The 27828-nt window shown below is 39.7% G+C and overlaps 1 protein-coding gene across 4 annotated transcripts in view; it reads right to left on the bottom strand.

Moving 5' to 3' along the window:
• Positions 1-26561, bottom strand: part of DAW1 (dynein assembly factor with WD repeats 1) — a 41124-nt gene extending 14563 nt beyond the window's left edge. The window contains exons 1-8 of one of the 4 annotated variants that reach the window (XM_032857409.1): positions 26464-26538; positions 22629-22702; positions 16449-16521; positions 13083-13227; positions 11384-11442; positions 8564-8686; positions 4580-4679; positions 612-719 (exon numbers count right to left, since the gene is read on the bottom strand). In XM_032857409.1, the coding sequence (XP_032713300.1) occupies positions 612-719; positions 4580-4679; positions 8564-8686; positions 11384-11442; positions 13083-13227; positions 16449-16516 (603 nt within the window). In that variant the 5' untranslated portion in view covers positions 16517-16521; positions 22629-22702; positions 26464-26538. Of the gene's footprint in view, positions 1-611; positions 720-4579; positions 4680-8563; positions 8687-11383; positions 11443-13082; positions 13228-16448; positions 16522-22628; positions 22703-26463 lie in introns of all 4 variants that reach the window. The other 3 variants (XM_032857407.1, XM_032857408.1, XM_032857410.1) reach the window with 3 other exon arrangements.
• Positions 26562-27828: the final 1267 nt, after the last annotated feature.

The raw sequence follows: 27828 nt of genomic DNA, 5'->3' as shown, positions 1-27828 counted from the left end.
GAGAATCACCGTCTGTGTGTTCTGTTGTTTGGACAGGGGTGGGAGGAAGTAGAGGGAGAAGGTGGGAGGAAAGTGCTGGACGCGTGGTGGTGACAGACCAAGACCCCCATGGACATATACCACCAGCTCTTGCTCTCTGAGCACTGCCCTTTAGCCTTTCTCCTCCTGCCACTTACCCCTTGTCATTTCAGACTTTGTAATACAGGAGGCCTGTGAGACCGGGGATAGTGGAGGACAGTGCGGACAGTTGTCGTTTTAGGGAATCCTCTGGCAAGTTTCTCCAGTTCTGCCTCTTCCAGAAAGTGTCAGCCTCCACCTCCTTGGCTTTAAGCCGGAGAGATGGCACTAGGTTTTAAGCTGTGCTTGGTGGGACTTACAGACGGAAGCTCGTCAAAATAAAAAAGCCCAGACCTCCTCAGCTCCCTCGTCAAAGTCGTTGGGAATCGCCAACAAACCCACTGGGACGTACTTTTCATCACAGTCTGAAAACCAATAGCTCAAAAATATCTTCTGACATGGAGCTCATAACAACAAACTCCGTAATAGGCTTAGGCTAAGCAATAGCTAGGGAGAGCGCAGAACTCTCGAAGCTGGCGACAGGATGCACGTACCATTAAAGTGAACACCTCCTCTCCATTCTGGATGTCCCACAGTTTGGCTGTTGTGTCCATGCTCCCAGTGGCCACGAGTGTGCTTTGAGGGTTGAAGGATAAACACACCTGAATTCCAGGAAATGGAAGAGATTTTAGAAAGAGAAGAGTTTTGAATTGTTGATTTTGTATAGAAAAGCTTCAAGAGGCAACTGCCTTAGGTTCAGCCTAATTCTCCGCAGTGAGATACCAGGGTGGCCTCTGGGTGGCCTGTGTTCTGCAGGTTGAATCCTGAAGCACTCTCCTCTTGAGAAGAGGTCTCTTTGCTCTCCCATGTCACCTAGTTCGGGCACGGGCACGCCTTGTCACTTCCAGAGGACGGGAATAAAAGTAAATAAAGAATAAAAGTAAATCCATCTCCTTTGTGATTCATGCTCTCTGGCTCCCATCTTCCATGTTGTTCACATCACAGTCCTTCCCATCCTGCTCCCTCACCAGTCAAGGTCTTTGGCTATTGGCTCACGGTCTCTGTCCCAAGTCCTAGGTGGCCTTCAAGGGAGCCATCATTCCAGTAGCCCAGACCCATGACCCTGGACTCCCTCCCATAATCCCTCCCGTGGCCACACCCTGGACCTCAGTGTCACTTTTCCTAGAAGATTCACTACGTGGACATCCATCTCTCAGTACAATTTCCCAATGCTTCCACTTTCGTCCTTACCAAGCCACCCCTGGCATATCTCCTGTCTCACTGAGACCCCTGCCTTTTCCTGGCCAACCCCCCATTCAGCTGACACCCTGGAAGCATCACTCCTTCCAGCGTCCTCAACACCTCCACTCCTTGTCTTTCCCTGGCACCGTCCATGTCCCTACGACTCCTGACAACTGTATCAAGCTGGCATTTCACACAGTCCTTGGACCTCCCTCACCCCTCAGCTTAAGAAAACCACCTGGCACATTACGGGTGTTGCTTGTGTGTGCCTTCTTTCCGCAGCTGTGTCCTCAGCAGCATTTCCTCCTTACTTGAACGTGCCTCTGGCTCCGTCCATTCTTCCTTTCCACACTTCTGTTCCCTGTCTGTCCTCATCCCTTCCCCACGGATAACCTGGCTTTCAACTACTTCCCTGAGAAAACTCACCTGTCGGGGGGAACTTCCTCACCTGGTCCTCTCTTCCTTTCCCTCCACTGTCAGGTGCAGAGAGATCACTTCTCCCTTCTCAGACACCCTCTTCCCTGCACGCCTACCGGAGACACGCCCACTCATTTTTCCCTACGTCTATACTGGGTGCCTCCTAATGGCACCATAAATATGTTCGAGCTCTTTCCACATAAAAATAAATCCTCCCTTGACTCCATGTACCTCATTTTTAGCTACCTTTTTTCCCCTTTCACAACCAAATTCCTTGGAAAAATAGTGTGTACCATCATCACCGCTTGCCCATCCCCCAATATTTCAACTGCGAGAACCACTCTGACTAAATGACTGGAAGGCTCTGCTGGTCACCCCCACTTAGGTTCCCTGGTGCCTGCAGTGTTGACTCCTTTCTTCTCCATATTTTCTTCCTTCTTGACAACTTTGATGGCACTCTGCTTTTTTCCTTTTACCTCCTATCTCTTTTATTTATCTTTTGGAGAATTCTCATCCCCAGGTGCTCAACGTGCCATCACACTTCACCCCCTACTGACACTTGTCCTTTCAGAAACTGCAAATCTCAGCAGTTCCCGTGGCCACCCTGATGCATGTGACTCACACACCCACGTCTCCTTCCCCGACCTCACGCTCAGTTCAACCCCAAAGGGCTTCTGTGAAGACATTGCATAGGCAGCTTGGATCAATCTAAGACATGCAAGTCATATGACCACAAACCTGCTTGTCCCTTTTATATAAATGGACAAGACATTTTACATAAAATGCCCTGCCATTCTCTGAAGTTAAGGAATCACCCTGGAGCCCTTTTTCTCCTTCACGCCTCACATCTGCCTGACAACCCCCTCCTACTCCTCCACTCCAGCCTCTCTCACACTCTATTCACCTGCCTCATGACGGGCCTCCACTGTCTCTGCTTGCACTGCAACAAGATGGCCAGCTAGCCCCTGCTTCTGATCGTACGTCATTCTGCCACACGAAGGATCTTTCCAAAGAGTAAAAATGACCATGCTATCTCCCACCTAAAAAGTCTCAACAGCATGGCATTCTCCACAGGATAAAGTACAAATCCCATAGCACAACATATGAATTAATACAATGGCCTTGCCAGTCTCCCCCACTTTGATCACGTTCACCATGTGATATGGCTTTGAATGCGGTGCAAGTGCACCAAGACATGGTACCTTTAATCCAGGCAGCTGGGCAGCACCAGGGATCCTCACCCAGCACTTCTGACCATGGCAGCAGGCAGCAACCTCCAACCCCCCCACCCAGTGTGGTGCACAGGCCAATAGAATTGGCCTATTCTGTGTACGTCATCAGGTGGGGACGTTGGCAAGTACTTCTCTGGCCACATGGAGTCATCTGAGGCTGAAAACACCCACCACTGTTGCACACCCCCTCTGGGCATTGGCCAGTGCAGCTCTCGCTGCCCAGAGAATGTGCTATCTACCTGCACATACTTTCCTTATCATCCCCACCATCGGGGTGCTCCCCTCTGTGACCACACTAAACCCCCCACCAACTTCTAGCATGCTACAATGCATCTCTGAACTTATTTATTGATGCCTCTATTTCCTCCAGTGAACCACTAAGTCCCTGCAGGACAGGAACCATGTGTGATTCTATTTGGTATGCCAAGCACACAGGCCAGGGCTCGACACATTCAATAAGTAGTAAATAATTTTTGGATTGATGTTGTTGACTGTGAAAAGGATCAAAGTCTTCCTTGGAACTATATATAAAGAAAACTTTTTCAAAATTCCAAGGGAGCATGAGAATGAGGATCATGTTTTTCTCACGAGTTTGGACATGTTACTTACTCTCTCTATGCCTTGGCATCTTCAACTGTAAAATGGGGAAATTTCTAGCTCTTAGGGTAGTGATGAGGTGCAACTAGGCTAATATATGTAAAGGACTTATACATTAGCACAAAACTTTCTTTTGTGCACACTGAGTGCCATTAACGGGTCGGTTATAATTTTACACTATAGTATCCCCCAGTGTCTAGCAAAATATTAAACATAGCATGAGCCCTTATTGGATGAATACACCATGAATCTGAATGATAATTATAAATTTTACTCCTAAAATAAGCAGCCTGTTTATTTTTAAATGCTATCATTTTTCCCATAGGGTGCCAATTAACTCACTAATTGTTATAGGATGTAACGCAGAATTGGCCAAGGGCAAGGTCTTCCCAATAGCGAAAGCTATTTAAAGTAGCAAACTATTTATGCAAATTTGAGTTCTAATGATATCCAGAAAACAACCAGGCTAAATATTTCACATGATATAAAAAAGTTACTTTAAAAACTATTCTAAGAATTTTATCAACACTCATTAAGTCAGTCCTTTAAAAGCAAGTCACTGAAAAAGAAAAAGTAAGGTTGGATATGGTATTCAAATGCAATTATCACTTTGCACATCTTCTTAGTCAATGTAGGATATGGGTCTTTGACAACAACTGTACGATATAAAAACTCAAATAGTTTATAAATTACTTTAATGCCTCCACATAAAATACATACAAACTGAAAATACCAGATATAGTTGCAAAATTATTCATAAAAGTAGAACCACTCCTTGTATAATGGATTACTAAAAAAAAAAATGATGCATTGATGTAGGTCCATCAGTTGTAACAAATGTACAGGTTTGGTGGGGTTTGTTGATAATGGGACATGTTTGGGGCAGGGCAGAGAATATATGGGAAACCACTATATCTTCCACTCAGTTTCACTGTGAATCTAAAACTGCTCTAAAATATAAAGTCTATTAAAAAAAGAAAAGAAAAGAAAGGAAGGAAGAAAGAAAGAAAATGCAATAAAATAAATATACTCACTATTTCTGCTGTGTGACCCCTAAAGGTATGGTAACATTTTCCTGTTTCTACACTCCATAGCTTACAAGTCTTATCGAAGGACCCAGTGGCAATTTTGTCACTAAGATTAAAAAAAAAAAAAAAAATGGATTTTGAAAAAAATTCAAGCACAGTATATCATACACTGAATTAAGACAAGAGATGTTAATACATGGGTTTATCTAGTCAGGAATTTACTTTGTTTTTAAAACAAAAAGCAATCTGGCATTTGTTTCAGTGGACAACAAAATTAAGGTCTAATTTTTCAATAGTATCAGTTTATATGTTTAATTTAAGTATTTTACATTAAAATATTGCATTAAAAAGTAATAAATTTATGTTTGGGATTACAATAAGCTTTTAAATTAGCAAAATGAATATGGTACAAAATTTAGTTTAGAAAATTCTTACCAAATGGAAATAAATAATGTATGAGTTGCAGGGACACAAAAAAATTCTATTAGCAGGTCTACTGATAATTTTGAATTTAAAAGAAGAAGAATGAAAATATATAAATAATTTAATTTATACCATATGACTAGATAAGGTTTTGAGAACTTAGTGTCTCCTTGGGAAAATAATGCTAATATTACTCTAATTGTAAGGTCTTTGAACAAGAGGGAGGGTCTAGAGAGGAAATATGGTGAAGACCAGTACCTTGCAAACAAGAGGCTTCCTGTGTATACCGGGGAGCAGGGTTACTATCAACAACCAACAGGTAAGAGTAGGTTGGCCTGTTTGGCTTTCATCCTAGAACTAAATCTTTTCCTTTACCATTGACTCCTGTCTTTTATAGCAAGTCGTCCAAATGTTCATCCAACTGGGTCATCAATTACAATGCAGGTTCACCGTTCAAAAGTGTGCAATGTCTTAAGAGCCAAAATACATATCCTAAAGCAAATTCTATGTGCTTGGCACAGTTGCAGAATTCATATTTTGTCTAAACTAACACCAACGCCCTGTATATCTCCTTTGCTCTCATGCCACCCACATAGTGTTTCTGTGGTCTCTGATTCTAAAGAAAATGAGGGGTGCACCTGGGTGGCTCAGTGGGTTAAGCATCTGCCTTCACCCCGGTCATGATCTCAGGGTCCTGGGATTGAGCCCCGCATCGGGCTCTCTGCTCAACAGAGAGCCTGCTTCCCCCCCTCTCTCTGTGCCTAACTCCCTGCCTACTTGTGATCTCTCTGTCAAATAAATAAATAAAATCTTTAAAAAATAATAAAATAAAAAATAAAATAAATGAAGTCCTTTCTATCCATGCTCCAGGGACATTTTTTTTTTCTGGAGAACACCCACTCAACCCACTTAGAGCTTCCTTACACTCAAGGCTGGTTGTCAACCCAAAGTCTGCTCTGGCTCTCTCTCCATCCAGTCTAGGCATTCCTCATTAGCTGCTGATGTCCACCAACTTCTGCTCAGACACACTGAGAGCCCTGTGTGCTCTTTTCCTGCTCCTTCTCTCCATTTCCCATCCCTCCTGTCCCTCAAACATATTGTCTCAAGTGCTGTTGTTTCTCAGTTAATTACTGTTTGGTCACACACTGCTCTCTACATCCATATGCCTCTACATGAGAAAAGATAATACTGATCACATGTTTTTTTAGAATTACTTTATTGAATCAAAGCTTACTCCTGACCTAATGTATAGAACACATAAACACTAAACTGGCTGAAGTTCACCTCTCTGTGTCTCTCTCTTTCCCTCCTCTCTCTCCCTCTCTCTCTCTCTCTCTCACAGACACACATACACACACACACACTCCCTCTCATTCTTTGGTGGTTATCTAGAACTCATTCTGCTGAAACCCCAATGCCCCAAAATGCCCTGGAAAATGCTGCTTTAATCCATACATAAAGATTGAATTATGTAACTGGACAGGAAAGTTTTTCATCAGGGGGTCTTGGTAGAATCCAATAAAAGGGCCAAAAAGTGAAGGGTTCCTGACCTCTCTATCCCCCCAAAAACTTTGTTCTCAGATAGGCATGCAAAAATATCATATCTTCTAAGTAGACTTTATGTGATATGGTAATATATTGTAGAGACTATACTTTTAAAGTGCTTTAAATAACATTGCAATTAAAATAGAAATTATACTAGAAGTAAAACATGATCATTTATAATTTCAATAAAATCTTTCTCTCCCACAGGTTGGTGAAATAAGTTATTATAAAAATTATCATTCCCTACAATGTAAAACTGCATCACATCATAGTTAAGTTTTTAGTAATGCAATTGGAATATTTAATCATTTTAATGTACAAATTAGGTTTGACTGTGCCATCACAATTAATGTTTTAAAAGTGTGTTACATTTTAAAGAGATGTAATGACATTAGCAACCTACATATCAAGTGTTTAATATTTATGGTATAAAATTTCAACTCTAAGTCCATCAAATTTTTATAAAACTCCCTTTTATTATTGCCCTTGCCACTATCTTACACTGTTTTCATGTCTCTTGAATCTGTCACTTTTATCTGCCTCCAACCAATCTCCTTGCCTCCTGTTTCTTCCCAGTCCAAACCCTCTGGCCCCTTGTCTCTGCCATAACAGCCCTCCTGAATAGCACTCTCATTGAATCCCTCCTTTGTTCACAAAGCTTTCATCACAACTCCGTCCTCCAGAACAGAGTCCATACTACACAGAACACTATGATCTTGACCACTTTTGTTTCTCACCAGGAAATGTCCACTAGAGAGCCGGGGGCACTGGGCGAGCCAGACGGAGTCCTACCTAACCTCTGGAGCTGCAGGGTGCCCTCACCCAGGATGTCCTCCCCTTTCCCTCTGTCTTCCACTTTCCATGCTTCTGCTTGAGCCTCACATCATCTTGAAAGCCTCTACCAGGAGAAATCACATGGATCTTTCTCCTCTTAACTTTTAAACCATTTGTTGTCTTTTTCTAGTCATCATAATACCTATATTTATTGAAACAGCATGGTGGATGGAAAAAGTTGGTGAGTCATCAAGAAAAAGACACACATTAAAATTTTTTTACTCAAATATGCAAGGCCAAGGCCTTTTCTTTGGTTAACTAGAGCTCATTAAGTAACTTTCAGAAATCATATCCAACCTCTACCACTTCCAATTCTTTTCTTAAAAATGGGATGAGAATGTAAACGTACATGCAGAACAATCTGAATGCAAAGTTTTCTAAATGTTTCAATGTGCTTTCTAATTTTTGCCTTGATACCATCTACAACTTCATTCAGTAGTAATTTTTTCCAAGATTTGCCTCATCTATGTTTTCACAAAAAACTAACAGCTTTATTTTCATAGTCATATTTCGTTCGTTTAAGCAATGCTCAATTAAGTACCATAATTACAAATGAAAGCACAGCCAACATAAGCTGACTGAAGGGCAAACACAACTAACTCTTGGTAGGTTGCCTAACCAGCGGGACAAGAAGCTGGGCATACCAGTGGGTGGCGCAGTTGTTGCAAGCATTCAGGGAGCAGAAGGAGAGCTAGAGAACGAAGTTAATCTGTTGAATCAGGTAACTAGAGGTTGGTTGAAAATGCAATTATATTTTGTACTGTTATGTATCATGTTACTGTACACATTTTTTTCCCTGCTATAGATGGTAGGTTAACTTTTAAACAAGGTAAACCGTGCTATGCGGGCATGTCAGAGTCTCCAGATGCTATTGCTATAATCATCAGTAGGAGCTGCCTGTCAGAGAACTCTGAAGGGAAGGGACTGAGCTCTGCTTGAACTTGGACTCTCGCTCTCCTGTTTACTATGTGATCCTGGGAAGGGTACTTGAACTTTATACACTTTGTATGAGAACAGTAATACCTGTCCCAAAACCCCTTTAAGCACTGAAGAACGTATTTAGAAGGCTTTCAATGCACACATCAGGCATTTGGCAAATTTTAGTTCTCTTTTTTCCACGTAGGGGGAGAAGAACAAACAAATTAATGGATTAAAAAGGCATAAGTGAATGAGTGAATGTCTCTGTACCCGTATGGATTGTTGAATGCTATGGCATAGACCACATTCCTGTGGCCCTCCAGGGTGTGAAGTTCCTCTCCAGATGCAGTGTCCCAGACTTTACATGTCCGATCATAGCTTCCTGTGATAAAGCTAAGACAAGGAATATAAATGAATCACAAAGTGACAATAGCAGGGTGTTTATCCTCATTTTTTTTTTACCTGCAATATTGTAAGCCTATTTATCTTGATTTTTACAATGGAAATTCTGGATGCAAAACAGGTGAATTGAGGACAATATCTAAATCCTTGGATTAGAAACTTTCTGATTATCCCTAACTCAAAAAGGAGTCACTAAAGAAAATAAAGAATAATCCTGCCAGGGGTGCCTGGGTGGCTCAGTCGGTTAAGCCTCTGCCTTCGGCTCAGGTCATGATCCCAGTGTTTTGGGGTTCAGCTCGGCATAGGGCTCTCTGCTCAGCAGGGAGCCTGCTTCTCCCTCTCCCACTCACTCTGCTTGTGTTCCCTTTCACTGTCTCTCTCTCTGTGTGTCAAATAAATAAATAAAATCTTTAAAAAAGAATATCATTCTTATAAATAATTAATAACTAGAGCATTAATCATAACGTTTTCTGAAATTCTAACATATTTCAATAAACAGCATCATTCTTCCCATTGGTCCCACCATAAAATTATGAGCACCATCTTTGATTCCTTTAATTCCCTCACATCCCACACACAATCTATTAGTAAATCCTGTTAGCCCAATCTCAAAATACATCCCTAGTGTGGTTCCTTCTCACCAGGCTCCGTTGCCTCCATCTCTTGCCTCCACAAATGAAGCCATCTTCTAATGGGTCTTGGCTGGCACTTGGTCCTTACAAGTCTGTTTTCCACACTGAAACTGGAGTTTTGTTTTGTTTTGTTTTGTTTTTTTTAACCTTCCTTAGATGGCTTCCTAGCAATCTAGAGGAAAATCCAAATTCTGCTCATGGCCCATAAGACCCGCAGTACTGGCCATCTCTGGGACTTCAACTTTGCCCCAAAGCACACCCTGAGCTGCCATGTTGGCTTTTTTGCCTGTCTCTGAAGAACTCATTTTTGTTTTTCTTTTTTTACACGTGCTAGTTCTTCCACCCATCTAGTTTACTGCTGTAGACCGCACGACCTAGAACATGACTGGCACACTAGTAAGTGTTCAGTGAACATTTGCTTAAGATTTGCAATCCTCTTACATGACTATCTTACTACAGGAACAATTAGCATGTTGGCCTCTCAAATTTTAAAGTAAAATAATAGTATCTCAGTTATCCCTTAAATATTCCATTAGGAAATATACTTCCCTGACACAGAAAAAAAATGCACAAAATTAGAAAGCTAGTCTCTACGCCAAATGATAATGATAAAAGTTGAACACAAATCCTGACATTGAAACTCAAATAAATGAAAGAGCTGACAAGACAGTGTATCTATGATTCATCTCTAGGCATCTCCTCACAGCTTCTTCAGGGATGTAAATTAGTACATTCATGATGGAAGACAGGATGGTGGTTCCAAAAAAAATTAAAAATTGAACTACCATATGATCCAGTAATCTCACTTCTGGATGCATATCCAAAAAATGAAATCAGAATCTCATAGAGCTATCTGCACCCTCATGTTCTTTGCAGCATTGTTCACAGTAGCCAAGATATGGAAACACCATAAATGTCCATCAAGAAATGAATGGAATATTATTCAGCCATGATAAAGAAGGAAATGCTGCTATTTACTACAACATGGATGAACTTTGAGAACATTATGCTAAATAAAATAAGCCAGACACAGAAAGACAAATATTGTCTGATCTCACTTCTATGTGGAACCTAAAAAAAAAAAGTCAAATTCGTAGAAGCATAGAATAGAACAGTAGTCACCAGGGGCGGGGAGTGGGAGAAATGGAGACGAGTTGGCCAAAGGGTATAACATTGCAGTTATGTGGGATGAATAAGACTAGAGATGCAATGCACAGGCATAAAGACTGTAGTTAATAATACTGGATTGAATACTGGAAAGATGCTAAAATAATACATTTCAAGTGCTTCCCTCCCACACACAAAAAAGTGGTAACTGAGGAGATAATGTTAATTAGCTCAACTGTAACAATTACTTTACTATGTATATGTATGTCAAATTATGTCACCTTAAATATCTACAAGTTTAATTTAAAAAAAGAAATTTCTATTCCTTGGTTGTTAAAAATGAGAAATAAAGACCAGTAATGGAAATATAGAAATAAAGAGGTGGCACACAGAGGATTCTCAGGGCAGAGAAATTGCTCTGTGTGATGTCTTAATGGGGGATCCCTGTCATTACACATTCATCAACCCCTAGAATGTACGAAAGCAAGAGTGACCCCTAATGCAAACTATGAGCTTTGAGTGATAATGATGAGTTTGTCAATGTAGGGCCAGCAAAGAGGGAATCTGAGGGTGTTTGGGGGCCAGGTGTACATGGCAAATCTCTGTACCTTTTGCCCAATTTTGCTATAAACCTAAAATTTCTATAAAACATTTCTAATAATTTCTTTAATAAATTTTTTTCATTCAAAAATTTTAAAATTTTAGAGGCACCTGGGTGGCTCAGTTGGTTAACCATCATCTGTCTTCAACTCAAGTAATTATCCAGGGTCCTGGAACTGATCCCTACATCAGGTTTCTCACTCTGGGGAGAGTCTGCTTATCTTTCTCCTTCTGCCCCCCCCCCCACTCTGCTCATGCTCTCTCTCTTGCTGTCTCCCAAATAAATAAATAAAATATTCAAATAAACTAAAATTCTTAAATTTTAAATAAATAAATTTGAGAAACTTACCATGAGCCTGATTTATTAAGTGCAACATTAGTCAATGGCAGTATATGTGCTCTGAGAACCTTCAATGAAAGAAAGCACAATTTGTTTTAAACTGAAAAAAATTAAGTTTAACTCAATAATTTTTACTTCAAACTAATGAAGACATTCAAGTTTGTCTTAATTATAAATAGACAACAGTCACTATCTGAACAAATGAGAAAAAAGTACATTGTGTCTTGTACCATTAAGACCATTAAGACATTTGATAGTTACAAATAATTGCAAAAACATAATTAAATCTGTGTTTTCAATGAATTTGATTTTAAGATAAATTACTGATATTAAATAAGATATCAAATAGCACGAATTTATAATATTTTCTTTTAAATACTGCACATGGGGTCCCCTGGTGGCTCAGTGGGTAAGTGTCTGCCTTAGGCTCAGGTCATGGTCCCAGGGTCTGGGAGTCCTGGGATTAAGCCCCGGACTGAGCTCCCGGCTCAGCGAGAAGCTTGCTTCTCTCCCTCCCACTCCCCCTGCTTGTGTTTCCTCTCTCTCGATGTCCCTTTCTGCCAACCAAATAAATAAAATCTTAAAAAAAGAGAAAATAATAAATACTGCACATGGTTTTGTAAATATGCATGAATAGTATATAGAGAAAATACACCAAATATGTTTTAAATATAGATTTTACAATTTTTATTACTTTTGGACTCCTAAACTCCTCTAGAGTCAGGATATGTATTACTTTATTTATCTTTCAACTTCTATTGTCAAGCACATGGTGGATGTTTAATATTTATTGAATGAACATACATAAATTGGATAGTCTGTTTGTAGATAAAGTGATTGCCAAGGCTGGGCCAGACCCAGTTATTTCTACTGCAGGAGTATAATTATTAATACTGTCCCCTTTCCCTATCAAAAAATATTCCCTTTGGAGGATAAATTACAAGGTCCTGTGAGTTATAGAACTCATATTTGAAGTTAAATAGTGCCACCTGCTGGAACAAAGAGGTATCATAAGAATAATTTCTTAATCTTTCAATAATGACTACAAAAGATTGAATATTTTCTTTCAGATAGAATGTGTCAATTATCTAAATAATAATTAAATTTTCTTATAGTTTTATTTAAATAATAAAAATAAAATCAGTGTAATATGAAGCAATACTAAACTATTAAATATTGTTAAATAAATAAGAAAAACTAAAAATGTCCTAAATAATTGACTATATTTGTGATATTTTTACTATAACCAGCAAAAGCTGATTAGAAAAAATAGGTACATTTGCACTGCATTTAAATTATTATAGAAGTCGTATCAATAAATAATTTACTGAAGTATAGTTTAGTTCACATGGAAGCAGAAAATTTAAGTTATTGATGTACTGTGAAATACAACTTCTTGATATTAGTCCAACTGGAAAAAAATTTAATTCTTCAATAACTTAAGACAACCTTAATGGTCATCCTTTAAGTATAACACTGTAAAGAACAGCCAAACTTACTAAAAATCTTTCTTTAACTTCTCAAGAAATAAATGTTAGAATTTCACTTAGTCAGTCAATAAACAAACATTTGTTGAGACTTAGTCTTAGCAAATATATGTGAAGCACAGAGGGAAAGAGAAAATATAATCTGTATTTTGTTTCAAATTGGTAGGATACCAACTAATTCATTGAAGTTCTTGTATTCAGTTTTCTTAAATACTCATTACCTTAAAAAGATAAAATTTGTGATTGCTGTGCTGTCTGAGTTTATCTTGTAACCTCTGTATTAAAAGCTTTACTTGATCTGATCGTGAAGCTGTGATTAGAGGCTCTGCTTTTTGTATTTCTTCTACTAAGGCATTGACATCAGTGCTGAAATTCACAAAAAAAAAAAAAGTTACTTTTTTTCTATGCCAAAATTTGCATAGACATGCATTGCAGGAAGAATTGCATTGTGTTATGAAGCACATCTATAAAATGTCAAAACACCATAGCTTTATTAAGAGATTTCGGGGGGTGGGGAGTACAAATCAGTAAAATCAAGCCTGCAGAAAAGTGGCTCAGGTTCTTCAGAATGCACCGTCATGAACCGTGTCTTCTCCTGTGGAACGTGTGCAAGAATTATGATTTGCTCACCTGAGAAGCCCAAGTGCATACTGGTTCTATATATGAGCTCTTTATTTTCTTCCTGTTTTTGTTTTTGTTGTTGTTGTTGTTGTTGTTGTTGTTGTTTTGTCTCTTTAATGAACCCCTACAGAATGTTCCTGGTACCACTATACTTTGTACCTTATATATGCTCTCTTGCTTAAACAACCCCCTAATTTAATTTAATGCTTTTATCATAGTTACTTCAGGGATGAAGAAACTGAGGTTTGGAAAGGTTAAGTTTTAAATATTTTTTAAGGAAAGAGAAAGTACCTAACCAAAAATGGACATTCAAAGAACGATGATGATTAATATTTCATATGGACTATAGCATCGTTCTCTTAAAAAAAAAAAAAAGCTGCTCTGAGAAGTATGAATTCAACTTTCCCCCAATATTCAAATAACCTATGGCAATGCTGATTAATTTTGCTAGTCTGGAATAATTGTTCAAGACAAAGAGTAATGTCTATAAACCACAAAGCAACCAAAATAGGTCATTTTGGCTCCTCATGCCAAATTCTGCTTCATCAGCTGTTTGTCGCAATTGTCACTTCTCAATAACCCACCTACCTCTCCTACCTCTGTCTCAACAGCTGCTTCTCAGAAATGCAAACTCAGATAAGCAAGCCTCTCCTTTTCATAAATAAACAGTTCCCGAGGTCCCGTCCATGTAAGGGACTGAGCTGGAAGACTAGTCATCCCACTAACATTTACCCTACTATTGCTTAGGCCCTGGGAGGGTAAAAGACACAGTCCCAGCTCTCAAGAAATACAATGTATCAGAATCAGAATGAATATTTAGAACAGAAATGAATCAGAGGCAGTTTATAATGATGACTTTGATAAATTCTGAGAGAGTCAGTTGTCCAAGGGCTTATACTTTCCTAAGAATTAAGATGATGATAATGCCTCTTGGAAAGTTTTCCGACCATTGTTATAAATCAAAACAGATTTCCCAGCAAGATCTAAATTCACCAGATATTCACCAGATGTACAGATATTTAATCTGTACATCCCAAGCCTGTGGAATTCTAACTGTTCTTTTCCAATATAGTAACTCCAGAATGTTCCCTATCTTGCAAATATTTTTATGTGCAGAATTCTTCTAAATTCTTGAGCAGAACCAGAAGTAACATCCATACTTTTTTTTTTAACTTGACATTTATACACTACAAAGCATGACTACTGCATCTTAAGGACCTATACCTTTTTAAATATAAAATCTGTATTTTTCTGCCTCTCTAGCTGAAAGTTATTCTCTCATATAAACATTAATCTGTGTCACTCACATGATGTCCCCACTCAGTACAAGTTGTTTCTCAAACTGGAAAACACATTCACTGAGGTCGGGATTAAGATTTTTTATAGCTTCTCATTGACCCTAACCTAGAGCTTTGCATGTAGAAGGTGCAGATAACCTCATTACACACTCAATAAATAAAAACGAATAAATGAATGTCTAACAAAGGAACTTTCTACACGCTGGCATAACCAGTAACATGTGCCAGTTACAAAAATAACTGACAATCCTGACTTGATCTTAGACCTTGTCTTCCCTGAAAATAGATAAAACAATGACTTCCACGTGAAATTCAATGGCATTATCTTTGCCACTATTTATTCTTTGGTTAAACAATAAACGATTGAGTACCTTCTTTGTGTGGTCACTTGGAACAAGAAGAGAACTCAGCGTAAACCATCACCACCCGAGCCACTCCCTGTCCTCACCCTCAGACAAGCTCTAGACCTCTCTAGTGGCCACAGTTCTGAGAAGCCATGTTGTCTGGGCTCATTTCAAAACTCAAGAGCAGCTCATCTACTATTTAACTACAGTTTTGTGAGAGGTCCCTTGGCTATCAGTTTCTGTTCTCCTCCCCTATAATCATGACAAAGGAGAAGGACAGTCACAATGGGAAATCCCTTATTTCTCTGGGTCAACAACTCTGAAACAGGTATCATGGTATTTTTGTTCTTCATGGTATTTTTGTTCTATTTGAAAATTTTCTCCCACTCAAACTATCTTTACTTTATCTAAACATGGGTTTCTGCAGGATAATCACTAATCTGATTCTGTCTCTCAAAGTGGAGTTTTGCCTAGGATTGATTTCTTTTTTTCCCTTTCTTTCTCTTTCTCTTTTTTTCCTCTCTCTCTCTTTCTTTTTTCTTTTTTTCTTTTTTCTTTTTTTTTTTTTTTTTTTAGTTTTGCATAGGATTTCCTAAAGAGAATGACTTCTGGGCAGTATGCTCTCATAAGAGGATTTCCTAACTCTGCCCCATGACAATTAATGAGTAGGACGGAATGCAATCAGTCCTGTGAGCTGTTTATCTACCAGGAAAGTAACAGGCTCCATTATCTTCTTAAAATTCCAATAACCAGTATTCCTCAAAAATGTTAAGTTCATCAAAAAGAAGGGAAGTCTGAGAGATCATTCACCAAGAGGAGCCTGAGGAGACTTGACAATGAAATGTAATGTGGTATTTTGGAAAAGAAAGAGATAATAGAAGAAAAACATAAAACAAGGAAAATTGACTAAGATATGGTCTTTAGTTAGCAAGAATGTTTCAGTACCTGGTCACTGGTTAAGACCAATGTACCACACAAATGTATGATGTTAATAATAGGGGATGCAGGGCATGGGGTATGTGGGAACTCCTGTCTTCACAGTTTTCTAAAACTATTCTGAACTAAAAGATTAAAAACAATAAAAACAGGTCTATTTAGGGTGAAAAAAAGGGCAGACTGACTATCCTTTTCCCACCTCCTCCCTACCCAGCAAGACATTCAAGCGGACCTCACTGAAGCAAGCAGGAATTAATACAGCACCACTAGAACATTGTTCTAGCAATCTGAGTTCATGCAGCTCATCCACACATCATCCTGGGTCAGCGTTTTCCAGTAAAAAAAAATCTGGATATGAAGCCCAGGTTGCACTGAGTAGCTAGTTTACCTGGAACTGAGGTTGAGCAAATCTATGGATTTGGTCCTCAATTCTCCACTCTTTTCATATTCCAACATAATTCCTATAAAAATAAACAAACATGTTATAAACCACTTAGGATGACAACAATGTCAAAAGTTAATCTACTTTGCCATAATTTTTTTCATTTCTGTTTTTTTAATTTTTAGAATTTCTCTGCATAAAACATGTGCAGTGATGTCTGATTCTAAAACAAGATAGTGTGAACTCACTTTTTCCTAGTGCTTCCTCTAAATACAGCTACACACCCTTGAAATTACTCAACAGGCAATGTTAAAATAATTGAAGGTTGGATAGAGGGTAGACTGGCTAGAGGTCTCAGGACTTGAGCAATGACAGTGTGATGAGTTCCCTGGATTTTCTGTTTATCTCCTATATACCCCCAACTGGAAACAAGAGCAACTTGCTGCCTGGAACCACCAAAAAGCATAGACAACAAAAATCAAGTAATAGCAAAGTTTGCTGTCTGTGGCCAAAGGACCAGACAAAGGGAAGTCAGACAAAGAACTAATGGGGAACCCCAAACACTGCTCCATAACTGGGGATCCTTAGGCAGTTTGATCCCCCAGTGGAAAGAAACCCTGTCCCAGTCCCCCTGCAAAGCTGGGCCCCACCAGTAATCTGATCTGCCTGCAGCAGCCTGGCCACAAAGACCCAGGCCTCCTCAATATCTTCAGTGGGGGCCCTAGGGGGGCTATCCAATCTGTCTAGCAGCCACTGGGAAGTCCCAGGATCACTCAAAACCCATTTCACAACCAAATCATTGGTGGGCAGCCTTATCCACCCTCAGAAGGGACAACAATGAAGTCCTGGGATATCCTGGACCCCACTCTACAACCAGGTACCGAAATGGTCTCTTCCTGACTTTCAACCAATGGTGTCACCAGGACTAGAGTCTTGTCCCCCACACTGTCCTGGAAGGTTATTCAGTGAGAGCAGGCATATTGGGAAGTACCTTCTACCCTGCAGATGGCACCAGCTAGAACTGAGCCAGAGACCTTGCAGCACCAAAAAAATGAAGCAGACCAGAATAACATTGCAAGGGCTCATAAACTTAAGCTACCATTGGAACTGAAGCCCACAAGCTAGACAGAACCTCTATGTTAAATCTAAACATGGTGACAGGTCTGTCAAAGTAGATTCAGATAGGATCAAGAGTCTCCTAATGTAAGAACCAAAATGTCCAGGATACAATAAACAGGAAAAGACAATCACTAGACCCCAATACTCAGGATATAATTAAAAAACCACCCATCGCACCAAGAACCAGAGGAAGATGATCAACAAACACGTATAATCTGATGCTGGGATTATCTGACTACCTCCTTAAAGGAGATGTCAAAAATACTTAAAAACAACCACTTACAAATTCATGTGAAACAAATGAAAAAATAAAATAATCCCAGATAAATAAAAGTTTTTTTAAACAAACTAAATGGGAATTATAGAATGAGAAAGTTCAATGGGCAAAATGAAAAACTTGTTAAATAGGTTCAGTAGGAGAATGGAGATGACAAAGGATAGAATCAGTGAACTTGAAGACAGATCAATAGAATATATTCATTCTGAACAACAGAGAGATAATTTATTAGGAGAAAAAAAAATAAAGAGTCTCTTACCCACTTTACTGTACTACCTCTATAAATATGGGCCAGTGGATCTCAAAAGTTTTGGCCTTAGGACCACTTTATACTCTTTAAATTATTGAACACACCAAAGAGGTTTTGTTTTTGTAATATTTTCCGTATTAAAATTGAGAAATTTTAAATTATTTATTAAACTGCTTTAAAATAATAATAATAAAGTCATAGCATGCTAATGTACATAACATTTTATAAAATAAGAAGAGTAGCATCATTTTACACTTTAGCATGTATCTTTAATATCTGGCTTATTGAAAGACAGCTGGATTCTCATCTCTGCTTCTGCGTTCAAGTGGTTCCTACACAGAGTTTCAGATGAAGTATATGGGAAAAAATCTGGTCATGCACAGATATGTAGTTGGAAAATGAGAAATTATTTTAATTGCATTTCCAGGTAATTGTAGATAATCTTCTTTAATACTGCATTAAAACTTAATAACTAGTAATTCATAAAGATTTGTTGTAATATAGAATCTGAAACCACATCAATTAATTCTTCATATTCTGTTATATTAAAATCCATTGGTCTATCTCACACTTTCAAAGGATCTTTTATTCATGTATGATTTATTATGCATCAGATATCTGAAAAATATTCAGATCATGCATCAGACATCTGAAAAATATTTGTTTACTGAGTTATACACATCTTCTAAATGTTGACATATATCATCACACAATAGCCCCCCAAAAAATCACATTTGTTAATATCACTACGAATATCTATCATCAGAAAACTCTTTCAGGGTCGGTATGCTGCCCAACTCATGATGATAGATCCAAGTTTTCTGAAATTCTCATTTTTGCCTGAAGGCTCAAATATTATAACTGGCAAGAAATGCTGACAGTTTGGCCTCAAAGTTCCTGGCTCACTTTGCTCATTTGCAAACAAAATGTCTTCCAAATGTCCATGTCTGAAAGCCGCATTTGTTTTTCAGTCTTTCAAGTACAATTGGTGTTCCATGAAGAAAACGGCTGGTTCATCTCTCAGTCACATGACCATACAAGTGTTTTCCTCAAAACAACTATCAAACATCTCTGTGCAGCAGAAATGCTTAATGAGACCTTTCTATTTCATCAGGCAGAATGCAAGTACTCCCACGTCAGATTTTGACTATGTTATTAAGTTTTACCAATTCATCAAGGGCATTCCTAAGTGAAACTCAGGAGGTCTTTGTCCTATCACCAGTTTGTGTCAGTGAGGAATACAATGACCACTATGAAAATTTGTTGCCACTGCCTGAAGTGGAGTTAAATTTCCAGAGATTTCACTTCCCAGTGCTTTTGTAACCAGTAATGCAAATGTCAACATCGTGAAAAAACCAAGAGGTATCTTATTGTTACTATGGAAAGAGGTTCGGCCTTGAGGCCCCACTGAAAAGGCACAAGAGCCCCCAAGGGTCCTCCTACAATGTGAGAATCGCTTCCCTAAGATCATATATTTGATATAACAGATGTGATTCTAGAAGTATTTTAGATCAATAGAAAATAGGAAATTCCATCAAACATATATTTATGTTCTAGAGCACTGAACCATTGAGATAGAATGAGGTGGAGTTGAAAAGGCATGTACGTGGCATCAAACAGATCCAGGTTTGAGTTCCAGCTCAAGTCCCTACTTATTTCATGATACTAGTAATCTCATTATACCTCAGTCTTCTCATTTATAGATAATACTTTCATTTTTCTGGTTGAAATTAAATAATATGTATATAAAGCACCTGGCATCTAGAAACTCATTAACTATTTCTTATTATCTAGTGAATAATCAAATACTGCCTTGTGACACATAGTCACCTTGTATTACTTAAATTACATCTATGCCTTCTCTCTTTGGTGAGACTGTAACATCTTTGAGAAGAAAACCATATGCTTCTTTATACTTCCAGGAGGAAGTGTAAGATATCCCCCTTGGAATGAGTCGTGATGATTTACACACAGTAAGCACATGATTTGGCCAGTTTCAAGTACAAGCAACACTGTCAAATGGATTTACACCTTCCCCTCTCTGGCCTTCATTTCTCCCTCAGAGGGGTCTGCCCCTCCCCGTTGTCTTTATGATCTTTCTGTTTTCCATCCTCTCCACACCTGACTCACCAGACGATGCCCTCCTGGGTCTGTCTTCTCTTTATCCCTAGTGTCTACCATGAAACTGGTGTACAGGAACTGTTCAAACAGAGCTTGTTGAATACATGAGCTAACTGACAGATGATTGGATAAGTACCCCCAGAATGCTTAATGCAATTGATAGTCCTTATCTTTATGACACGGACTTTCAAAATAATCAACACTATGACCAAATCTCCTTCTTCAGATACAATTATCCATTGGCTTTTATTAAATATGTCTACTTTGTTACTTTTCATTCTCCTTTATGGATTCCTCCTCTTACAACTGACCTTTAAATACTGCTTTAGGTTAGGGTTCAGGTCTAGGAATTCTCTCTTCACTTTACATTTTTTTTTTGTCTGTATAAATTCACCCGTACCCATGGCTCTGATTACCATCAGTATGCCAACAATTACAGTTGTAATTCTCCCATCTAAACTTCTGCGTTCTAGATGCATGTGTATCTCACCAGTACCTCAAACAAGTCCTGGATCTTCCTCCTCAATCCTGCTTCTCCTACAGAGCTTATTTCCCAGGGTCAGACGTCACCACTCACACGACAGCACAGCTGCACGCTCGGGAGGAATTCATCTCAACACAGTCATGCTGCACGGATTTGGCACAACTTAAGTAGGTAAACCCAAGCAGCTGTTGTGTAATGAAGTATAAGGTTTTAGAACCAAAAAATCATTCCATGTGCTTTTAATGACCAGAGCACCCGGACACAGCAGGCAAACAACTGTAACTAACCTTTTCAAAAAATTACAACATTGTGAAAATCTTTTTAAAAACCTATTTATATGTCACGTGTTCTCGAAAAGATTTAAAAGGGCTTAAAAAAAATAAAATTCAAAAAGTGAAGATTGGAAGTAATAAGAATTAGATGCATTGACAAGGGAAGGTTCAAGTAAAGGAAAGATCACATCTATAATTGCATTGAACACTTAAATATAAAATTAACAAAAAATGTGCAAGGCCTAGTTGTACTATGGAACATAAAAGAAAACTGTGATAAATGAGGACACACATTTCTAGATGAGAAAATGTAATATTATAAACATGTCAAATCAATCTATGGATTAAAGAAATTATAATGACTTTATTTTTTGGAATTTGAAAATTTATCATATATTATAACAAACTGTAAAACAAAAAAGTGTGACTCCAGTCAACATAAGTGTGACTTAGATCAACATAAAAGAATCACTTATATATGGGAGTTTAAAAATAAACTGAAGGTAATATTTTAAATTAATGGGGAAAAATAAATTATGCAATAAATAATGATATAATAATAAGTTGGATTTTGGAAAAATTTATAAAACTGATTGCTACCACACAAGATACAAAAATATATTCTAGAGTGATTTGAAATTTTAATATTAAAAACAAAATACAAAATGGTCAAAATAATAGAATATATTTACATCTTAGTGTAACCAATTGGCTTTTTTTTTAAAGATTTTATTTATTTATTTAACAGAGAAAGAGAGCACAAGTAGGCAGAGAGGCAGACAGAGAGAGAGGGGGAAGCAGGCTCCCTGCTGAGCAGAGAGCCTGATTTGGGCCTCGATTCCAGGACCCTGAGATCACGCACGACCTGAGCTGTAGGCAGAGGCTTAACCCACTGAGCCATCCAGGCGCCCAGAAACTGGCTTTTTAAGCATGATGTGAAACTCAACACCTAAAAAAGAAAAAAATGATGCATTTGTCTGAAATAAATTGAAGCTTTTATACGGGAAAAGATACCACAAAATTAAAGATAAATGATAATCAGCAAAAAAATTTCAACTATAAATACAAAGCTTAAAGAACTTACTATAAAGAAGCCTAAAAATGATTTTTAAGAAGAAAATGGACAAAAGGCAGGAAAGGCCAGTTTGCAAACAGAGAGCAACAATGGTCAATAAATATACAAAAATAAAATATTCCCAATATTTTAACTGGGAAAAGAAATACAAAATACAAAAAGAGATATAATTTTTACTCATCAGAATTGCAAAGATGGCAAAGACTGATAATACTAAATACTAGCCATGTTGAGGAAATAGGAGTTCTTACTGGTGGTAGAGATGTCAGGTGGCTCGCTTCAAGAAGCCATCATACCAGGGTGCCTGAGGAAATAGGAGTTCTTACTGGTGGTAGACATGTCAGGTGGCTCCTTTCAAGAAGCCATCATACCAGTGTGCCTGGGTGGTTCAGTGGGTTAAGCCTCTGCCTTTGGCTCAAGTCATGATCTCAGGGTCCTGGGATCGAGCCCTGCATCGGGCTCTCTGCTCAGCAGGGAGCCTGCTTCCCCCCCTCCACCTCTGCCTGCCTCTCTGCCTACTTGTGATCCCTCCCCTCTGTCAAATAAATAAATAAAATCTTTAAAGAAAAAAAAAAGAAGCCATCATACCTTCAGTGGGTTGAGCATGCTCTTAGTTATCCTTTTATGTGCTTTTCAGAATTTTGTTAAAAGTAAATATTACTCTTAAGATAGAAAAAGAGAGAGAGAAAAAAATTAGAACATGGAGGAAAAGGGAGAAAAATGATAGAGATTAACATTATTAACATATAAACTCCTGAAGATCAAGATCAAGATCTCCATAAGGTTATTTGAAAGCTCAAATAACATATGAAGTTTCTATCAGCTTAAGGTATCACTATCATTAAGGACTGTTTCCTTCCTGTTCTGTAATTTTAAGTATTTTTCATTATATATGAGTCCTCAATATGCACTATTTATTCTCAAGGAAAGTAGGCATTCTATAAATAGTTGAGTAAATAAATGATGTGTAAACAGTAGGTAAATTATATAATCTTAATCTGTAACTCAGAGAAAGGTTGAAAAGAATTAGCATTATTCTAAGGAGATGCACTAAATAATTTTAGCAAATTCACAAAATACTGCATTCTTTTTTTCACAGTTATCTTGTTTCTTATAAAATAAAAAATGTTGAAAGTCTTTAAAGTCGACTACTAAAAATTAGCTGGGTTACTATACGGATGGATTTAGACAACAAAGTGCAAAATCTGAAACCTGTGCATTGGACGGTTCTGCTGTTAAAAAACATCAAGGTCAAATGCTCACCCTCCCCATGACCACTGAGCAGCAGTATTGAGGCAGAAGCTGGGACATGCATAGTGAAGAACACAAGCAGAAAACAGACAAAGATGCTCCCCGGAGCGCATATTGTTCTTCAGTGATCGTTGCCCACAGTATCTTAATGTTCTCCATGGATTTTTGTGCAGTAGGTAGGATTCCCAAGAACACTTAAGAAGCTTCTCCCCGGCAAATTCTGCAACGTACTATAAGACTAAGCTTCAAAAGATGTGAGTGTTCCTTACTCCGATCACATTCAACCAACAAAGACCCTTAGAGTGCTCAGAATATTAATGAGTCTAATTAATGTTTACTTAACTCCTTCTCATGGTCCAAAACACTAGGGGCCTACACACAAGAAGTAAAAGACAAAGACTGTCATGCCTGAGTCAGTTGAAAAGCATGTATGCAACACCTACTCTTCGTGAAGTGAAGAGCTTATGAATTAATGAATGAGATAAAAAGAGAATGCCCATGCTTGATTAGCCATATTACAGCCATGTACTTTTAGGAGGCAGAGGGACAAATTCCATGGATGCCAATGGTGGAATGCTCCTGACCCATATGTTATTCAAAAGAAAGTAGGAGGACTGAAATCTGGGGACTAAGAGATTAAACAAAATTGCAGAAGGGATAAAGGTAACACAAGAATGATTCAGTGGTGAGTGATTTTTTTCCTCCTTGATAATGTTATTTCAACACCCACCTGCTATTCAGTAGTACCTTGGAAACTTGCATATAACGCATGGCTCACCAAAGACTGGAATTCAGAAATTAAGTATCTAACATGCTAAGTGATATGACTTCATTCGAAGATAATCATTAAGGCAATAGTTGCAAGTTTAAGTCCAAAGCCTTATTGAATGGGAGATTGCCATTGGAATCCTGGACTTTCAGAGCTGGAGTGGATCTTACAGATCATCTGTCTCACCTATTCCCACTTCAGAAGGAGCTGAAAGCATTCTACTCAACATACCTTATCTCATTAAACTTGTTTATTCAACAAATATGTGAGCTCGTCTTTATTGACCCATCTTCATCTACTCTAAGTGCTAGAGATACACTAATAAACAAAATAGACGAAGTCCAGGACCTCAGGAAGCTTTTATTTTTTAAGTTGGGGTGACCAGGTGAAATACATAGGTAAAACTGTGGTACGTTGCCCTGAGATAGCGCTAAGAAAAAAAAAAGCAGAGGACGCATATTACGTATCCAAGTGAACAATCAGGCAGGCCATGAGGTACTCAGGACTACTCCCTCAGGATTTTAAACAGAGAAAATAGATGAGATCACCTAACCGATGAGTATAGATAGAGAAGTCAAAGGGCAGAGTGCTTGGACACTCTAACATTAAGATCAGAAGAAAGAGACACCAATAAGATGGATGAAGAAGGAGCCACAATAAAGTGGGATTAAAAACCAGTGTGTCCTGGAAGCAAGGGACAGAGTGGTCAAATGCATTAGATGCTGCTGTCAGGTCAGGACAAGAAGGAGGCAGAGGTGGCCAGTGGGTTGAGTGATGTTGGAGGTCACTGAGGATCTTGAAGAGCACAGTTTCAGGGGAGCCATGAGGGGGGAAACACGACAGGAGTGAGTCCAAGACAAAAGAGAAGAGAAATTGGGACGCTGTTCTTCCAAGGAGGTTTGCTCTGAAGGGAAAGAGATAAATGGGGGAGTAGCTGCAAAGGGTCAACAGACAGGTTAGGATGGGTGTTGTTACCAACATGTGACTTGATGGATTGAAACAAATTGCCCAAGCTACAAAATCTATATACGGTGAGAGCCAGATATTATGATCCCAGAGCTCATCTTCCTAACCTACACTCCACAGCAAAGGGATGAATGAAAGCCAGTCATTCACATGCCCGTCTATTTATGGGAACCAGCCCCAGCCTACACCAAGCATAGCCAAAATTGTGAATGCATCGAGAGAACAAGCTATTTACAATTTCCCACGTGCTACCTCTCACATCTAGGGCCTTTTCATGTTATTTTAATTGTAATTGTAAGAGGGAGGAAATGAGTTATGATTTTACTACAAATGTTAACTTCACATGGGTGAGAGTTAATGCCAGGCCTCCTGTTGCAGGGAAGCCCAGTCTTCTCATCCCGCAAGGATATTTGGTCATCTATTGCTTTGTGGCAAGTTTTGTAGACTTTTTAATTTTATATTCTTCTTATTTTTATTTTTTTTAAAGATTTTTAAAATTTATTTGTTTGAGAGAGAGAGAGCACAAGCAGGGGGAGCAGCAGGCAGAGGGAGAGGGAGAAGCAGGCTCCCCACTGAGCAGGGAGCCCCATGAGGGGCTCCATCCCAGGACCCTGGGATCATGACCTGAGCCCAAGGCAGACACTTAACCCACTGAGCCACCCAGGCGCCCCTATTCTTATTTTTAAAGTGAGCTCTGAATTGGAACCAAGAGTTCTCCCCTTATTTCTGTGCCTAATGAGTTGGGTGACCAGTGGTCTTCACTCATTCTTCAAAGGTGACCATGTCCTCACCTGTGAAACAAGACAACTAGACAAGTTTGTCCCACTCTAAAACTACAGGGTTCTGTGGGTGTATTTTGAAATTCCTCAGCTCATTGGAATCAAGGACTGTGACCTTTAAGCTGAAAGCCCTGGGGCACAGGGCGCCTGGTGGCAGGCCCTCAATAAACGTGTTTGGTCAACTGATAAGCATGGTCTGGAATGCGGATACTCAATTAATATGCTTTGTTGCATATGCATTTTCCTTTTCATACTCAACATATCTTGACTTGATCGTTCTGCTCTGTTTAAAATAAAAAGCAATGTGCTCCTTGTCAGTGTCTTCCCTTCCGGATACCAATCTCTAGGGACATCACTGATCACCACCTCTCCCTCCCCATTCGCCCCATTCCTAACTAGCCAGAAAAGCATTATAACTCCGCAACTTCAAAGTTTAAAGAATTCCTAAAAAGTCACTTTAAATGTTTTGAGTAACAGTGTTCAACAACCAAAGGAGCAAGGGGCCCTGTTGGGAATCGCCTGGCTCTCTGTCCCCTACATGGATCACCCGCTAGGGGACTCCGCCGGCCCCTCGAGTCCCCGCACCTTCCACCGCCCTGGAGCCTCCCAAGGCCAGAGCCCAGCACCCACGCCAGCACGGAGGAGGCCCGGCTCCTACCTGGCGGGTAATACCGGAGTAGGAGGCCCTTGAGCTTCATTTTCTCCTTCCCAGACCCCTGGTCGACGCTCTTCGTAGCCATGGAAACAGCCAAACAGCAGCTGTGCTTCGGCGCGCATGCGCGAGCATCCAGGGCGCGGAGCTGGGCTTACAGACTTCGGGAGTGGGGTCTGCCGCGCCGGCGACCCGTGGCGGGTTGGGGGGCGTCCGCTCGGCGAGGCGCGGCCAGGGAGCACGCCCTGCCGCTGCGGGTGTCCGGACCTGCCTGCTTGTTCGTAGAGGGGGAGACGAGGGCTCCAGGGCGCGTCGCTGAAGAGAGCGCTGCCACCCTCGCTCCGTCTGCACCGTCGGTGCCTGGGCTGCGCAGGGACGGGGGCCCCTCCCGTTCTCAGTCAGGGTGACTTCACAACGGACAAAGCACTCTACGGAGTGCTGGCCGCGCACACTGTGGCCCATTGAGTTTCCAAGGAGAAGGGACAGGAGAAAAGTCCCCTCCTGGTCACCATTCCGGGCCTCTCCTTATGCCCTGTCCTTGTTCCCACAAAAGAATTGGAACCACGATGTATCAGGCTACATTTCCTGATGCTGTGTGGTGCACTGCGCTTGGCGCCTTATACACCTGTCGCTGTAGAGATTAACAGAGGTTTGAGTGGTGCACCATTTCTTCCCGCCCCCTCTCACGGATGCAACAATCCAGCATCAGAAAAAGTGAGGACCCCCACCGACCCCCAACTAGTGAGCCACAGAAGCGGGATGGGAGGGCAGGTGCCTCAGAAGCCTGTCACCTGGAGTCCACAGGGTACTGTCCACCCAGGGTATATGGTTTCCCGGACCTTTTTGTGGCCTATTCGGTTGCTTGCCAGAGTCGGTTCTTTGCCTGTAAAGTCCAGTTCCCGAGAGGAAGACGGTCCTGGAAGAATCAGTGGGGCCAGACTGTCCATATCCTTTAAGGAATTTGACCTAAATTCCTAAGTCAGAATATCCCCAAAGGTAAGCACTTCCTCCGTGGTCTTCACAACTGTGGGCCACGTCTCCTCATCGTCTCCATGTCAATTCTCCAAATTGACTCACTTATTTTACTTCACGCTTTTAAATGCAAGCTTGCAAGAAAATTACTGTTAATCCTGTAAATTAGAATTTTGCCCAGTTGTCGATGAGGAGCAGTAGGTAACTGTAAAAATAAATGTGATTTTTTAAATGCTGTGGAATGACCCTATACTCTTACCTACCAGAGACTATGAACCAAAGGCCTTCCAAAGGCCTTCCCTACAAAACAGTAGGGAAGCATCATCAACTATTTGAAATTTTCAAGATAGCCTAGCACCCAACCTAGCCTTTCTACTTCATGTACTCAGAAGGCTGGAG

Source organism: Lontra canadensis, unplaced genomic scaffold (genome assembly GCF_010015895.1).
Source record: "Lontra canadensis isolate GAN:19392208 unplaced genomic scaffold, GSC_riverotter_1.0 scaffold13, whole genome shotgun sequence".
NCBI lineage: Eukaryota > Metazoa > Chordata > Mammalia > Carnivora > Mustelidae > Lontra > Lontra canadensis.
This window is presented reverse-complemented; position numbering and strand designations above follow the sequence as displayed.